At 38.3% G+C, this 18,498-nt stretch overlaps 1 protein-coding gene across 4 annotated transcripts in view; it reads left to right on the top strand.

Moving 5' to 3' along the window:
• The window catches only part of LOC126471284 (luciferin 4-monooxygenase), a 256,816-nt gene that overhangs the window by 152,139 nt on the left and 86,179 nt on the right, over positions 1-18,498 (top strand). For all 4 annotated transcript variants that reach the window (XM_050099406.1, XM_050099414.1, XM_050099422.1 and 1 more), the window contains exon 3: positions 13,779-13,986. In XM_050099406.1, the coding sequence (XP_049955363.1) occupies positions 13,779-13,986 (208 nt within the window). The remainder of the gene's footprint in view (positions 1-13,778; positions 13,987-18,498) is intronic.

The raw sequence follows: 18,498 nt of genomic DNA, 5'->3' as shown, positions 1-18,498 counted from the left end.
TGAGACCTGCAGAATGCAACCTGTGATAAGCCACATAGTGTCCTCATCTATACTCTACCATTACACATACTGGCAGGTCAAAACTTTGGTGCAAGAGGTCTTCCAATGACCAACATGCAGAAGCCACAGTACATTACAGCCTGAGGAAGTGAGATTCACAACCTGGGCAGCAGCGCTCACTGTAACTAACAAAAGAACCCCATCAAACACAGAAAGGTGGCGCTGGATGGAGGAGTAATTATGCAAGGGATCTGAAGCAAGGATGGGGGTTTTTATGGCCACCCATGCTGCACAAAAGAAAGGATCCGACTAAGTACAGGATCTGTGGTGACAGTCAATGCTATTGTGGTACTAGTGATAGGAAAACCATTGACCATGTTCTGGTTCTCAATTTCTAAATAGAAACAAAGCAGCTAATCCTGACTGAACGCCAGGTCCAGCCTGTTCGGAAGGTGAGATAATGCAACCGGCATTGACGTGTTGCGCCATTGGCCAGTAATGGATCTGATAATCATAACACGAGAGGAAGAGAGCCTGCTGCTGCAAATGATATGTTGTCTAGCCGGGCATGGAAGCCAAAGGGTTGAAAAGAGCAATCAACGACTTCTGATCTGTGATTAAATGGAACTTAAAATCATGCAAGAAGATGTGAAATTTCTAGAGGGCAAACACAATTGCTAAAGCCTCCTTTTCAATGTGAGAAAAATACTGTTGCTGAATGGGAGGTAAAAACTGAGAAGCATATGCAAAAGGTTGTTCAGACTCATCTGCATATTTTTATGCTAACACTGCACCAAGACCATGCTGAGAGGTATCTGTAGCCAACACAAGATGCTGACATGGTTGGAAAATGGCCAGACATAGGACACATTGAAGCTTTTTTTTAATTAAAAAAATTGCACAGTCACAAGCCAGGGACCAGAAAAAAGGCAGATCTTTACATAAAAGTATGTGAAGGGGCTGAGAAACAGTGTATGCGCCTGGTAAAAACTTATAGTAGTATGCAACTTTACCTGTAAATGCCTGCCGTTCCTTAAAAGACGTTGGCTGCAGCAAAGCCACAGTTGCTTCAACATACTGATGCAATGGCTTGACCCCTGTATGAGGAACCTGAAAACCCAGCTACTCAACTGATGGCTGAAAAAATTAAGATCTGGCAAGATTGCACTTGAGACCCGCAGAATGCAATACAGAAAACAATGATCAGAGATTGCTGAAGAGCCAGACACAGAGGCTATCAGTGACACCAAAAGGCGAGCTTTGATATTGGTATAGGTCAACAGGTGTATTGACATGAGAAGGTGCCTAGTAGTCTTATCCAAGGGGAGCTGGAGGTACACTTCCAACAAATGTCTTGGAAAAGTAGTGACCACCTGATAATTTTGCAAGCAGCCTGTCAGGGTGGGGCAAAGGGTATGTATCTGTCATAGATGGTGCATTAATCATGACACTGAAGTCGCCTCAGAGGCAAAGTATACCCATTGGCTTCTTAATGATGACCAGTGATGTAGCCCATTCACTGGAAGAAATGAGCCAAATGACATCGAGCATTGTCAAATGGTCTAATTCAGCCTTGACAGAATCACGCAATGTGACAGGTACCCACCATGCCCAAAAAACAGAGGGTGGGTGGATTCTTCCATGATAATGTGGGCCTAAAAACTGGTAGCACAACCAAGTCCAGGGGAAAACAGTGACAAAAATTAAGAGCAGAGGGACTGCAGTTGCTGATATGGAACTTGATCTGACGCTAAATATATCTAATTGGCAGTGGAGAAACTGAAAGCGTTAAACACATCTAACCCAGACAGGTCTGCAATATGGGAATGATCCACAACAAGGAAGATGAGAGGGAGAACAACAGATTTGTAAGATACAGGAGAGGAGAACTGAGCTAGGATTGGAATCTGCTGTTTATTGTAGCTAACCAACTTCCATGTAACCTGTGAGAGAGAGAGAGAGAGCCCATGTCCATGTATATTTGTGCTGATACCAAAGGCACTGCAGCTCCTGTGTCCACTTGCATTTTTAGCAGTTTATGAATCACATACAATTGTTAAACAATTTGTTCAAGAAGACAACTGCTGTAGAGATATAGTTTATGCCTATTGGTACTACTGTGTCTGGCACGTTTGAAGAGATACTGATTCAATGTGGCCTTTCTTTTGACACTTGTCGCAAACAGCCCGACATGCAGGGCAGGCAGTGTGCTCCTGTTGGATGAAGCAGTATGGGTTCGTGCAAGATGGAAGGGGGCACGCGGACACTGTTGTGACACAGCCTGTTGCTGCTGTGGCAGTAACCAATGCTGCCCCATGCGATGCTGTGATGAAGGTTGTACTACTGCAGTGGCTTCCTGGTCATCCAGAACACCTGAGTGTGCTTAACAGGAGTTAACTGAGCAACTTCCAGTACAGCCATCCATGCAGAAATCTGATTTCCTGTGGATTGTGGCATTTGAAAGGACTGTGCTATATTGAGCACATCTGTAAGCATTAGATTCTCACATTGAAGTGCTTTTTCATGGACTTCTTTATCTGGGGACCAGACAAGTAATAACATCATGCACCATGTGATCAGCAAAGGATTCGTGATGTGTACTAGTGACAAATTTTCGACAATGGCACAACCTGTGTAATTCTGCAGCCCAACTTTGTAAGATTGGTTTGGGCATTTCTGACAATGGTAAAATTCTACATGCATTCTGCCACAGTAAGATTGAGAGAATCTTGCATATTTCATCAAATGATAAGCTGGACGGTTCTTGCAAAGGTGCAAGTTGGCATAACAACTGATGCAAGCATGACAAAAGCCAGGAAAGAAAGAAAACCCTACACAGGTTTGCCTAATTCATGTGAAAAATCTGGGAATGTTGGCATAACTGTGTGTCATAGGAGTCTCAGTTTTCAGCTGATTCATCATCTGCCGGAAAGGGTGACAGTTGCACTGATGGAAGAATAACCTGCCACGAACACGCAGATACCACTTGGCTGAGAGCAGTTGTGAGAATCTACTGTTGTTCCATGAAAGCTTGCTGCTGTGCAGTGACATGGTAGTGTGTTTCTTCCATTGAGACATTTGTCAGGTGACTTAGCACTGACACTAAACATGGAGAAAACTTAACCCTCACTCGTCACCAAGTTTGTTACACAAAGAACAAACATGATTTATGGAACATAGTGCTTTATAGAGCCAACATAAGACACAAAATCCTGAATATTTCTGGGCATGGGATTGGTTCACTAGATGTGCGTTTCTGCTTTTCTTCTGTTGAGATGCACCAGTTTCCACAGAGGTAAATAAAGCATTACTATTAGAACAAAGTAATTTCAGTAGATGCTTCACTAGCCATTTGAAACAAAAATAGTAAGTGGTACAAAGGTACCTTAACTGCTGAAAAGCTACTCAGTTGACTGTGGGCTTTTTTTCAACAATTTCTTCAAAAAGGCAGTTTTGAAATAAACAGAATTACACTTGAAATAACTACTATCAAAACAGAATACTGCAGATTTGTTCAATTGTGGACCTGAAAGAAAATCCATTTAGTGTCTTCCAGGAAAACATAAGAAGCCTTATAAGTAACGAGGATGAACATCTGATAAGAATATTTCAATTTTTGAATGTGAAAGTTTATTAGATGTGTAAGGTTAGCAATTAACTTGAGGAAATATTAATTTACTTTCTAATTACAAAATAACTTTCATTGCTAATATTTATTCTGAATATTGATTTAGCAATGAACATTACACATCTGATATTCCCAAAACAAGTAATTTCAGAGTGCAATTTCAGGAGTCAAGCTAATATTCTGGAAATTTCTATTAAAGTAAATTTACATAAAATACTGATAATCTGAGAACCAGAAGCAAAACTATCTACCACATTGGTCTAAAAAGTATCAAGACAGGATTAGTAAAAAATAAATAAAAGTTAAGACAGTGAGTTTAATGTTTCATGTCTTCTACATAGTCTCCTCCCATTTGACTGCAAAGCACAGAACATTCATATAACCATGCAAAACAGTCAGAAAAGTCCTTCTTTCAGATATTGTTCAACTTTTGCATCACACTGACATGAATATCAGTTACATCATCAAAGTAATGACCCTTCATATGATTTCTGGACTTCATCATTTTATGGTAGGTTCATACTAATAACACCAGGTCTCATCACCCATGATGTTTTTTTCTAGAAAAAAATTATCTGCATTTTACATTTCTGAAGGTGCAGCAGACATCCATATGTTACTTTTTTGTTCGGGAGTCAGGGGCTTTGGAACAAACTTTGCAGATAGTCTTCTCCTCTCTTGAACACTTGATTCACTTGATTTAGAGATGTTACTCCACTGCAGTTTATGACACAACAACATTGATGCATCCTCTATGTAATGCTGCCTACTCACAACTGACTGGTTGAATGCACGTAACTTGTTTTCAGTTGCTAGTTCAAGCTTCCATTATAATTACTGTGCTGATGTTGCTTATATGCTATGAATAAAATCTGTCTTGAAAATTTTTGCATGGATGATGTACATGAAAAGATAATTATAAAATTGTATTCAAGTGGAATCAAGAACTGTCATATTAGCAGTCATTTACCAAATATGTGTACTATACGCAGCTTGTGTTTCGGAATGTGCATTAGTCCTGACATTGATAACTTCAATATATTGTTCCTGGTCTGCTACATTGCAAGGAAATATTGAATTTATACAAAGAAGGAGAGCATGATTGGTCACAGGTGTGTTTGATTCATGATGGACTGCCACAGCGATGCTGAGAAAGGTTAAGTGGCAAGAACTTGAAGATAGATGCAAATCATCCTGACAGAGGTTACTTGCAAAGTTTCAAGAATCAACTTCAAGTAATGAATCTAGGAATACGCTATAATCTCCTACATATTGCTTCCATAGGGATTATGAAGACAAGACTGAACTGATTACTGCACACACAGATGCATTTAAGTAATCATTCTTCATGGTAAGTAGCCTGTGCTATGCACTTCAGTGGTTCACAGTGTATGGCTGTAGACGTAGATGACATGGTATTTGGTTTTCCAGTGATTCAAAGATGTGAACATATTTTATGAACTTAATAGCACTTTGAATCTTGCTTAATATCATTGCTAAAAATAAATTTTGGCTTATGATCTGGTTTCTGAATTAATATTCTCAAATAGGGTGCATCTGTTTCCTTTGTATATCACATATTACCATCATAGATTGGGCTTTCAAGTATATATTCTGTTTAGTTTCTAGAGAACACTTAGAGACTAGTGACAGGGAAATTTTTCCTTGGCTGCCTCTTAGGAAACTAAAATTTTCATGGGATACTCCTGGATGATTAAAGTCTTTTCTAACTATTGAAGATTCAACAGCAAATATATTTATCAAATATATTTTTCACCTCTTAAGTTCACATTCATAGTCATCAATCTGGAAGTTCTATGTGAGATGTGGTGCATGTGATGTGAAGTGACTGTTCTCTGCAGCAGACAATATTGATGTTCTATGTATTGTGTGGTTACTATACCTATTTCTCTAAGGATGTAGCATATGACGTACCACAACACCATCACAACCTTCGTACAGTGTGTTAACTGTAAGTTGGCTGACTGCTTTCTATTTATAAATTGGTAGAAGTCAGTATATGTCAGAAGGCCTTGACCAGTAGCCATTTGTTTTTTGGCTGCAGCCAATATTAGGTAGCTTATGGTACTGTGTAACTGTTTTGCACTTCACTGTCACAAATGTTTTTTTAGAGTTTAATATTTTATCAAAATTATGATTTTTGGAGTCATATACAATTCCTACTAGTTCGCCTATTGCTAGGAGAAAATCAGTGCTATATAGCGATTCTTGCAAAATTATGTTGTGTGTGATTGAATGCTGCAAAACAGAAAGGGAGTGGAAAGAAGTACTGCGCTCAAATGAACTAAACATATTTTGCATTAATTGTAAGCCATGAATATTCTTTTAAATCAAATATTTCCAGAAGATTGAATTTTACCATCATTAGGAGTCTGAATACGATCCATTGAATAATAAAGATAAATTAAATAAAGCATGAACAAGAAATTAATCTTTTGTGTAATTATCATATATGTGCTATTAACAAAATGAAATCAAATAATTGAAAAAAATTATGTAAATGTCAGGAGTGGGATGGTCCCACCTTGCTCTGTTATAAGAGGTCAAAACATACAGTACATCCAAAAAACTGTGTGGCTGCTGATGACTGGGAGACTGAATACTTGCCAAAAATATGATACAAAATGCAATGTCATCCAGGTTATGTATCTGAGATTGTTCTTCATACTGTTACCTGTGCCCACATTATAATTATAAGATCATTTTTTCAATATTTTTCCCAGAAGACTAAATCAGATAAAACCAGTGAACATAACACTTTGCTTAAAGCCACTAGCTACATGGTAATTATTAGCCAAAGAAATCAGTACTCGTTCAGACTTTCCATTCTCATATTACTACTTAACAGCAAGACCTTCCTATTCTGTGTAATACTTTCACTTTTAGCCTTGTCTTGTACCTTAGCCCATCAGTTTCAGACTATCTCTAAACTTCTTGGGTTGTCCAATCTCCAAGCCACTGATATCTAGAATATACCTATCAGACTTGCATTGTGTGTTGGACGTTTTCATGGATGTGGCAGGGGTGGTCAAAATATGGTAATCTGACAGATTCTAAACATTGCTGCTGCCAACCGCATCTCATAAGTGTGCAAACTCCTCCTCTGCTAGTTCTAAATCAACCTGATGTTTCAAGACTTATGATAGATTAAAACATTTATTTTTATTTAAAAAAGAAAGATCTGAACATTTGTGATGGATTAAAACATTTATTTTAATTTAAAAAAGAAAGATCTGAACATTTGTTTATAATTAAAACTATGTACTGATCTAGTACATGAACATAGATCCTTGTTTTTTACAGGTTGTAACTTACACATTGTGTAATTTCAATGAATTTAATGCACATTACTGACACCATTAGAATGAGAAGTGCAATAAAAATCATAAAGAATTATTTTGATTGGCTATTTGGATCAAACTTAATTATTTGTGTTTCTTTTTGTTTTTTTCTATGTCCATAATTCAAAAATTACAAGTTCTGATTTTGGGTTAGCAATGCTATAAAAAATTGCCACAAATTAACATCTAATGACAGTCTTAGTTCTGGGTTGTTATAATTAAAGCACAGCTACTAACAGAGGTCCAGTGTAGGTTGTAATTATCATATGGAAGCAAAACTTGGTAGCTATGTTAATGCTTTAATGTGGAATCAATTTATGCTGGAAAAACATTCCATTCCATTTTGACCACCAGGTGCAAATCTGGCATCATGAATGCAAGAAGAATATATAGATATGTTGCCATATGTAATGGATTAGGAATGGGATGTTGGCAGAAAAGGACAAAGAAGTAACTAAGGCATAATGCAGATTTTATAATTAACCACTGCTTACACAATGTGTTCAGTACTATCATCAGAGACATTGATTAGTTGCTGCATCCTTAAAATGACATGATCAGCTGTTGCTCACAGCAATTGTGGTGGAATCTTAGTAACGTGTTCCTGTGCACTGGCCTTTAGATCCGGTAGAAACTGAACACGTCCTTGGTAAAATGAATTCTTTATAGACATTCCCAGAGCCAAAAGTCATATGGATCCAGATAAGGTGATCTCAGAGACCACACATCTCGAAAATCTCTGGAGATAACATGTTTGTGGAAGGTTGCATTAAGCAGATCTTTCACAGGGTGAGCAACATGAGGTGTTGCCCCATTTTGAATGAAAACAATGTATTCCACACAGTTGTGCTCTTCCAAAGCAGGAACCATGTGCTGTACAAAGAGGTCTTGACACAGGCAAATGTAATGGTTTACCTGACAGGTCCTCTGGGTATATTCTCTTCAAAGGTGAATGGACCAAGAATAAAGGTGCTTATGAATCCACACCATGCAGTCACATATGGTAAGTGCAGTGGTTCTTCGTGCAGAACAAATGGTTTAATAGCACCCCAAATTTGGTAGTTGTTTGTATTCACTGCACTCTATAGTGTAAAATGTGCCTTGTCACTCTATAGATTATTGTGTGGCCACATATTATCAAGTATGATCCATGCCAGAAACTGGAGAGCAAATTCTGAATGTTACTGCATATCATTATGTTTCAGTTGCTGCACTGTCTGGATCTTGTATGGGTACCAGTGTGAAATAAACAGCAAAACTTACTATAGTGTTGACCAAGGGACTGGACAATTCTTGTACACTGCATGAGCACTAGCACTACCGGGGCACCTTCTGTATGGTCAGTTACACCAATAGCAACCTCATCAATAACTTCCAATTCAGTAGGATGCCTTCCTCTTGCAGGTGCCACTCCAAGCTTACCTGTGTTTTTGAATTTCATTATCACCTTTATTAAACAATTTAATGATATTGGGCCTCTCTTCAGATCTTTCAGCAGTTGATACTCGCTCAGTGCAGTGCTGTAATTGCTGCTGTTCACATAAAACAGTTTCACTATCAGCGCATGGCCTATCTTCTTGAAAGACACATTGCTCACTCATTTTATGGCTTGTCAAATGTCAGCATGAATGACACACTGTCATACAAACGGTGTACAGCACCAGAGGCATGTGGTATCCAAAATTGGAACTAATTTTTTTCCAGTATTAATTGGTTCTATATTAATGCATTAGTGCATCTATCAAGTTTTACTGCCATACAATAGTTAAAACACACACTGGGCCTCCGTAAGTAGCTGCAGTTTAATTACAAACACCCAGTATTTGTAATTTACAGATTTGTAACAATGACCGTACTTTTCTTGTTAAAAATGTTCTTTAATAGATTAGTTTTATTCACTTACATATTTCTTATTTATTTTTATATAATGTTAATTTGACTTTTTCTCCAACATAAATAAATATGTCCATACAATTTCTTACTTTCCATATAGAGGAGACACTGAGTCCCAGACAGGCACAACAAAAAGACTGCTGTTATTTTAAGCTTTCAGCCAAAAGGCCTTCTTCCAAAAATAGAAAACACACACACACACATTCATAAAAGCACAACTCTTTCTCTCTCTCTCTCTCTCTCTCTCTCTCTCTGTCACACACACACACACACACACACACACACACACAAAATGGAAGTAGTGTTGCTTGTAGAAGTGTGCAGTTATTTTGGGGTTATGGGATAGAGTTGTTAGGTGCAGTCAGGAGGTTGGGGGGGGGGGGGGGAAGTCGGAGGGGGGGGGGGGGATGTGTGGAAGTGGAGAGGGAAAGGAGAGAAGTAGAAAAGGGAAAAAGGCCAAGTGGGTGCACTGGCAGAATAGAAGACTATGTATTATTGGAGGGTATAATGACCCGTAGGTCTTTGTACGTCCTATCTGAATATACTACCCAGTCACTTATGAGTTGTTACTGCTGTAATGCTGTAGCTCATACAACAGGTGCACACCATTGGATAGTTATGGAGATACAATTAATTATGTTGCAAGTCTATTTTGGTAGTCAATCATTGGGGTTTACTCTTTCAATGATTAATAGTAGTTGTAATGTTCAATATTTGGACTGCCTTATCACCATCTCGTTTAATCGATGTTCTTTTCAGAGGTTCACTTCGCGTGAAATATTCAGTTTTGAATTGTCTAGAACCAACTCACAAAATATAGACCCAATTAAACTTGTGCCATCACTGATGATACTCAGCATTAATATCACAGCTGTTCTAATCTATAGCATCCAATGATATTAGTAATGTACCTTGTTTAAGCTTCTCATTATTCGCAAAAGTAGTCTCTGGATTGTTATTTCAGAACCCTCACTTAAATACTTCTTCACAGTTAAATTTATGTTTCTTCAGCTCAAAATTCAAATAAAGTCAGTCTATGCTTTGAAAAGTACCATTCATAACACTTTCATCCAAGTGTTGTGAAATAAAATCACCTCAAACTTAGTAGCATAACTTCATTAATTCAAAGGTGTTACTATTTGGTATCAGTCCTTGCGAGATACATTTTAAATGTTATTTCAGCTTAGGTAACTTCTCTTGACGTGAAAAAACTTTCAGATAAGCAATGATTCATGAAGATGCCCTTAAGGTAGGATTAAAATCTTCAAAATACTTAACCTCTCTTTTGAATCTTTGATATACAACTTTTACACCCACTGATAATATCATCACATCTCAAGTATTAATGAAATGCATCAATTCCTTCCAACTAATTGTGGCCAAAGCCAAACATGAATTGAATACATATTTAATTTTACAATTCAAATTGCAATTTTTTTCTTTTGTCATCATTATTGATGCAGGGGTGGGCAAATTGTTTTAGGATGTCCTTTCAGATAAATGGCAATCGATTCAACTTTCAACTCCAGTATGGCCCTGTGACAATAGCTGTCTCTTGACAGAAAGGCTGTTGCTTTCACCACTACCATGCCCCATGTTCATAACGTGAAACATAATAAATAATACACATTTTTAAAGTATCACATATTTATACAAAATATGACAAATCTTTCCTTTTATTAATATCAAAACTTACAGCTATTTGCTATCCATGTATCATGTGCTGGAGAAGTATTGATGATGTGGCCTACAAACTACTGTATCATTGCAAATAGGAACAAGGAAGTAGGTACGTAAGTAGAGGACATGATGAGAAGTAGTCGAAAATCTGGCTGAGAATGTGATTTTGTTACTCCAATCCTGGGGGGAGGGGGGGGGGGGGGGAGGGGTTCTGAGTCATGGGATGAATGCTCTTTTGCAGGTGGACAGTTAGTCTGTGGAAGGTGGTAGGTGACTGGAGTGACGAGACACTGGACATCAGTTTCTGTACAAGGTTGGAATGTAATTCAGCATATGAAGGCCTCAGTGAGACCCTTGGTATATTTGGAGAGGGACGTCTCATCACTACAGATGCTATGACCATGGGTGGCAGGGCTCTAAAGTGGTTGGTATGGCTGATATGGTCAGAGCTTGAGGTGGAGGCCAACATCAAGGAATGTGGCTTGTTGGTTTGAGGAGGACCAGGTGAAGTAAAGGGGGGGAAAGTGTTCAGGTTTTGGAGGAATGTGCATAGAGTGTTCTCACCCTTGATCCAGATCATGAAGATGTCATAAATAAATCTGAATCAGGTGAGGTGTTTGGGATTCTGGGTGGTTAGGAAGGATTCCCCTACATGGCCTATGTAAAGGATGGTGTTGCTTTGCTTTTGAAGGCATCACCCACTAACAAATCCATGTTACAGCAACGAACACTCACATAGCACCATTCTATACCAACCTATTCAAGGGTCAGCTAGAGGAATCTTTCCTAACCACCCAGAATACCAAACCCCTCATCTGGTTCATATTCATTGGTGGCATCTGCCCGCTTTGAGCCAAGGATGAGGAAACTCTATCCACATCCTTCCAGAACCTCAACACCTTCTCCCTCATTTGTTTCACCTGGTTCCCCTCCGCCCAACCAGGCACCTTTCTCAGTGTCAATCTCCACCTCAGAGGTGGCTTCATTAGCTCTCTTTCCGTATCAAACACCAGCGATACCTTCTCTTTTACAGCTGCTACCAATTCCTTACCAAGAAGTTCCTTCCATATAGCCTAGTCACCAGTGGTCATTGCATCTGTACTGACAAGCATTCCCTCTCCAAATATACTAAGGGTCTCACTGAGGCCTTCGCAAACTGAAATATCCTCCCAGCCTTGTATAGAAATAGAACTCCCATGCCTTGTTTCTACCTTTACTTCCCACCTACCACATGCCCACTGTCGAGCCACAAAGGAGTACTCATTTCATGTCTCAGTACCACCCGGGTTAGGAGCAGCAGAATCACATTCTCCACCAGGCTTCCGAGTACGTCTTGTCATACCCTGAAATGAGGAATATTCTACCCACTATCCTTCCCAAATCTCCCACAGTGGTATTCCACTGCCCACCAAACAATGCATTGTCTTTGTCCATTCCTACTCTACCCCTGCTCCCAACCCCTTGCCTCATCACCCATATTCCTACACTAGGCCTAGATGTGAGACCTACACATACATCCTCCCACCAACCACACTAGTCTGGTCACAAGCATCAGCTATCATCTCAAAAGCCACCATGTGATCTACAAATTAAGCTGCAACCACTGTGCTGCTTCTTATTTCAACATGACAGCTAACAAATTGTTTGTCCACATGAATGGCCACCAACAAACTGTGGCCTAGAGACAGCTGGACCACCCAGTGCACCACATGATGTGCTTCCCCTTAATGACTGCTTCACAGCCTGTGCCATCTGGATCCTCCCCACCAATACCAGCTTTTCTGAGTTGTGCAGGTGGGAACTGTCTCTGCAACATATCCTACATTCCAGTAACCTCCATGGCCTCAACCTCTGCTAATCCATGTCCTCTACCTATCTGTTCCCTTCTGTGATTCCACTCAGCATTACACCACTTTCTATTCCACCAATGCACCCACTAGCTGTTTTCCTCTTCTCTACTTCTCTCCTTCTCCATTCCCTCTCACACCTCACCCCTTTTCCGGCCCCTAAACCTCCCAACTGCACTGAACCGCCCTACCCTGTCATCACCCTGTCGCTGTATGCTCCCACAAGCAACACTACACTTTTCCTCACCCCTACCTTTCGATCTCTCCCAATCCCCACTACACGCCTCCTCCTTTCCCTCCTCATCCACACAGACTGCTGCTTTTGACAGGCACAGATGCAGTTCAGTCACAGTAGTCGGAGACAGTGGTCATAATTGCATGAGTTTTTCTTATTTGAATGTGTGTGTGTGTGTTTTCTATTTCGGTAGGAGGCCTTTTGGATGAAAGCTTAAATGTATTGCAGTCTTTTCACTGTACCTGTCTGCGACTCGACATCTCCTGTATACAGTAAGTAGCAATCTGTTGTTTCATAATATTGTTCTTATTCCATCCTGGACTTCAGTATGAAGAAAATTCTCTTGGAGATTCATTATACAGATCATATCCATGACACACTTCAATTAAACTTTAAAAATAGAAGCATTTTATACAAACAGGCACAATTTATACATCTACTACCAAAACTTATACCGGGACTAAACTGTATTAGATCAACAGAACTACACTTATCTCAGCATGTTCCCACCGAAATGAATGTCATTATACTAATAGCTGTCTGCCCATTCTAATGCTATACACAGCTAAACTAGGCATTTACATCACAAAGTAGTGCTTCCTTAATGGAACCTTCCAAGAAAACACAGAATGATGTATATCTTCAGTCTGCTACTTCTCTCCTATAAAAAGTTACTGTGTACTATTAATGCTCACAAAATCAGCACACACTGAGTTATGGGTAATATTTTTTATCAAAAAATGAAGTGTTTACTTCCTTGATAAGCATCACACAAGTATATTCATTACATCACTTTTTAAATGTCATGTTCAGTGATCACATTCCCATATGCTTCATGTGAGCGATATCAGTCCCTACACAAATCACAGTGACAAAAACTGAACAAAAATAAATATTTTATTTTAGGCTGTGTATTGACATTACGTTAATTGAAAATAAAATAAAAAAATTAAAATTGCAGCAGAATATTTGCATTTTAGTGTTGTTTGGAGTCTTTTATGCAGAAATTATTGTTGAACTACAATGATAAGTGTAGAGAAACAGAAAAGCATTATGGATTTTGTTGCTGCAACTTCTATAAATCCTATTGAACCTTAGTCAATTGTAAATGCTTTTTATTCATCTGTTTGCAGGTGAATGCTGTGACTGGAGAAACTAGAACTTTTTCAGAGATTTTGAAAAGAAGCTTGAGCCTGGCAGACAGTCTACGAACAATAGGCATTAGGTCTGGAGATGCACTTACCATATTAAGTGAAAACTCTCTTGATTTTTGCTTACCAGTTCTGGCAGCTCTATACATGGGTGTTGCATGTGCACCCCTAAATCCCACATATACTGAAAGTAAGCAAAAATTAACAGTTGCATTTCTTGGTATCATATTTACTATTTCAACTACAATGTGGTGCTGTGAGACCAGTGCTCTGAGTGACCCAATCATGGCTGAGAACAAAGTTCTTCCAGTTTTGGTGGAGCATTCTGTCAGCAGTGCGACACCATTTATTGTATTGTACTGTCATACACAAAATTACAAGGCTCAAACTGCAGTGATCACAGTCTGGTTGATGGCAGCAAACACAAGTCCTTTCTGAGTAAGTTCGAAGCCCAATTGGATAACCAGTACATAAATAGTCCAACCATAAAATATACAACTGAAGAAACAGAAGGCACCTAAGTTTTTTGAAAAAGAATTATCCAGTGTATACTTGAGAGCAGCATTTTGAGTGCTGAGATCGTACTGTGACATCAGAGGGACAGAGAGCACCATTCACTTAACTGTCTTCTGAAGGAAACTTCTTCCAGCTGCATCAGTGTCTAAGTCCATTCATGAGATATTTTAGAAAAAAAAAGTTCATAAAGAAATTGGATGATAATTATTACAACTTTTCTATCCTCTTTCTTACAATGATGTTTAACGGTGGTATGTTTTAATTTACCTGAAAATATTTCCTATTCTTGTAAGGCATTGATACATTGAAACATATCACTAATTATGTGAAATAACTCTTCACATTTCAGTTTGAAAGTCCATCAACATCATGCGAGCTTTTATTTCTGAGAATTTTTGTAATTTTCTTAAATTCAGAAAATAATGCTTGTGCTAGTTATAGGTACTTAAAATTTTTGGAATGATAGTTTCAATATTGAATTTAACTTTTTCAGATGCACAATTTGACTCTTAATTTATTTACTAAATATATCAGATGATCATTAAAAATGCTTATAGCATGTACATTATAAGTGACACTGCACTCATTTAGTTGAAACAAATACTATCTTATGCTCTGTCTGTTTGCCTGTATGATTGTTGTTTTGTAGTACAAGTCTACATCTATACCCTGCAAACGACTTTATGTATCGTGGTGGGTGTTTTCCATTATCCCATGTATCAGGATTTCTTCTCATACCATTCATATATGGAGTGCAAGAAGAATGATTTCTTAAATGCTTATGGGCACACCTTAATATATCTACACTTGTTTTTGCCCATGCAGGAGCAATATGCAGGGGGTTCTAATAGATGTGTCACTTAATGCTAGCTCTTGAAACATTTTATGTAGGCTTTTGTGGGATAGCTGGCATGTATCTACAAGAGTCTGCCAGTTCAGGTTTTCCAGCATTTTTTTATGCTCTTCCATGGGTCAAAACAAACCTGTGACCATTTGTGTTACCCTTCTTTGTATATAATCAGTATTCCCCGTTGAAGCAGGAGATGTTAGACACAATGAAAGAACTTAAACCAGAGTCCTTGTGTAGTGTTGGCAAAGAAACTAGATTTTCTCATACAGAAATATGCTCCTTTGATAGTAAAGCCCATTGCAGGCATCTGAAATTGCTCAAGGGGGGGGGGGGGGGGGGGGGGGGAAATGTGTGAAATCTTATGGGACTTAACTGCTAAGGTCATCAGTTCCTAAGCTTACACACTACTTAACCTAAATTATCCTAAGGACAAACACACACACCCATGCCCAGGGGAGGACTCGAACCTCCGCCAGGACCAGCCACACAGTCCATGACTGCAGCACCTTAGACTGCTCGGCTAATCCCTCGCGGCGCTCAAGGACAGAAAGTATCTTTCCAGAAAAGGTAAAAACACTGGAGGTGAAGTCTCTTTTCAAGAAAGGACATACAACTGACACATAAAACTATAGATTCAATGTAACTGCTGTTTGGTTTTTTTTAAAAGTAACTAAAAATTTTTTTCACATTGAGCTTGTGGTGTCTATAGAAAAAACAATTAGTTTTCAAACATGTGGAGTCTATAGAAAAACGAATTTGTTTTCAAGAAACCAGTATGGCTTCTGCAAAAGTTAATCAACTCAATCTACTAGGTCTGCCTTTGTAAACTAATTCATTAACAAAACTGGAACATGTAGTGGGAATATTCCTTGACATCACAATAGCTTTCAGTTTTATAGATTCCATCTTTTTGACAAACTGGAAGGTTTCATAGCTATGCAACTGAGGTACCAGTGGATGAACTTGGGTCTGTGGAACAGAAAATGAATAGTTCAACTTACACACCAAGATGAAAACAGTATAATCCTCTACTAAGTACAAGTAATTGATATAATTAGAGCAACCTCTAAATTAGGATATTCCAGATCTGAAGATGTTTATGGCCTGTCAAACTTTGTAATTAAAAAAATTGTAGATCTCATATCATATCCTCTTTTTATATTGATAAACTGGACGCTCTCTAGTTGACACATTCCAGAATGTCTCAAAAAGACAATTGTCATACCATTTTACAAAAAGGGTGACAAATCCTGTATCAATAATTATAGACCAATTTCACTTGTGCCTATTCTCTTAAAAATAATAGAATATTGCATACTGCAGAAAATATGCATACACCTGTCGGACAATAATATATTAAATGATTCTCAGTATGGATTTAGGTCAAAGCAGTTGAAAACCTTATCTCTTTTGTACTAAGCTCATTTGAATCAGAATTATCTGCTGAAGCCATTCAAACTGATTTGAGTAAGGCATTTGACTCAGTTAACCACAAATTATTCTGAGATAAACTGTTTTACTATGGAATCAAACACTTGGAACTCTCACTAATTGAATCATACCTCAGCAATAGAAAACAAATTGTAAAGCATAATGGCCAGAAGTCACAGACTCTAAGTATAAAACGAGGTGTACCTCAGGGCTCAGTGCTTGGCCCTCTACTATTTATATTATTTGTAAATTATTTTCCAAGTTACTTACCCTGTAAATCTATCCCCTATGCTGATGACACAATATTAGCTAATTCTGGAAAGGATATAAACAAATTGAAGGAGGAAAATGAAGAATCTCTCAAAAATATCTAATATCAGGTTTAAAGCTAAAGAGTTACCTATGAACCATGAAACGACTGTCAAGATAATCTTCAGTCTATCAAAAAGCAACACTCAGTTATCATCTGTTAAACTACTAGAAATACACGTTGACTTGAAATTAATGTGCGACACACGTGCAGATTATGTACGTCGAAAGTTATCATGAGTTATCTACCTACTAGCCAATCTACACACGTGTTACACAAGGTTCATAACTTCATTCATACTCTGCCTTCTTTCACTGTCATCTACAATATGGCATTCTTTTATGGGGGAACTCCCCTGTAGCCAAAAAAATTTTCACTTGGCTGAAAAAAGCAATTAGACGTCTTTATGGCATTCTACGGATCGGAGCGTGAAATGTCATATCCCTTAATCGGGCAGGTAGGTTAGAAAATTTAAAAAGGGAAATGGATAGGTTAAAGTTAGATATAGTGGGAATTAGTGAAGTTCGGTGGCAGGAGCAACAAGATTTTTGGTCAGACGAATACAGGATTATAAATACAAAATCAAATAGGGGTAAGGCAGGAGTAGGTTTAATAATGAATAAAGAAATAGGAGTGTGGGTAAGTTACTACAAACAGCATAGTGAATGCATTATTGTGGCCAAGATAGACACGAAGCCCACACCTACTACAGTAGTACAAGTTTATATGCCAACTAGCTCTGCAGATGATGAAGAAATTGAAGAAATGTATGAAGAAATCAAAGAAATTATTCAGATAGTGAAGGGAGTTGAAAATTTAATAGTCATGGGTGACTAAGGAAATGTAGTACGTGAATATGGATTGGGGCTAAGAAATGAAAGAGGAAGCTGCCTGGCAGAATTTTGCACAGAGCATAACTTTATCATAGCTAACACTTGGTTTAAGAATCATGAAAGAAGGCTGTATACATGGAAGAAGCCTGGAGATACTGATAGGTTTCAGATAAATTATATAATGATAAGACAGAGATTTAGGAACCAGGTTTTAAATTGTAAGACATTTCCAGGGGCAGATGTGGACTCTGACCACAATCTATTGGTTATGAACTGTAGATTAAAATTGAAGAAACTGCAAAAAAGGTGGGAATTTAAGGAGATGGGACCGGGATAAATTGACTAAACCAGAGGTTGTACAGAGTTTCAGGGAAAGCATAAGGGAACAATTGACAGGAATGGGAGAAAGAAATACAGTAGAAGAAGAATGGGTAGCTTTGAGGGATGAAGTAGTGAAGGCAGCAGAGGTTCAAGTAGGAAAAAAGACGAGGGCTAGTAGAACTCCTTGGGTAACAGAAGAAATATTGAATTTAATTGATGAAAGGAGAAAATATAAAAATCCAGTAAATGAAGCAGGCAACAAGAAATACAAATGTCTTAAAAATGAGATCGACAGGAAGTGCAAAATGGCTAAGCAGGGATGGCTAGAGGAGAAATGTAAGCATGTAGAGGCTTATCTCACTGGGGGTAAGATAGATACTGCCTACAGGAAAATTAAAGAGACCTTTGGAGAAAAGAGAACCACTTGTATGAATATCAACA

Source organism: Schistocerca serialis, chromosome 1 (genome assembly GCF_023864345.2).
Source record: "Schistocerca serialis cubense isolate TAMUIC-IGC-003099 chromosome 1, iqSchSeri2.2, whole genome shotgun sequence".
Lineage (NCBI taxonomy): Eukaryota > Metazoa > Arthropoda > Insecta > Orthoptera > Acrididae > Schistocerca > Schistocerca serialis.
This window is presented reverse-complemented; position numbering and strand designations above follow the sequence as displayed.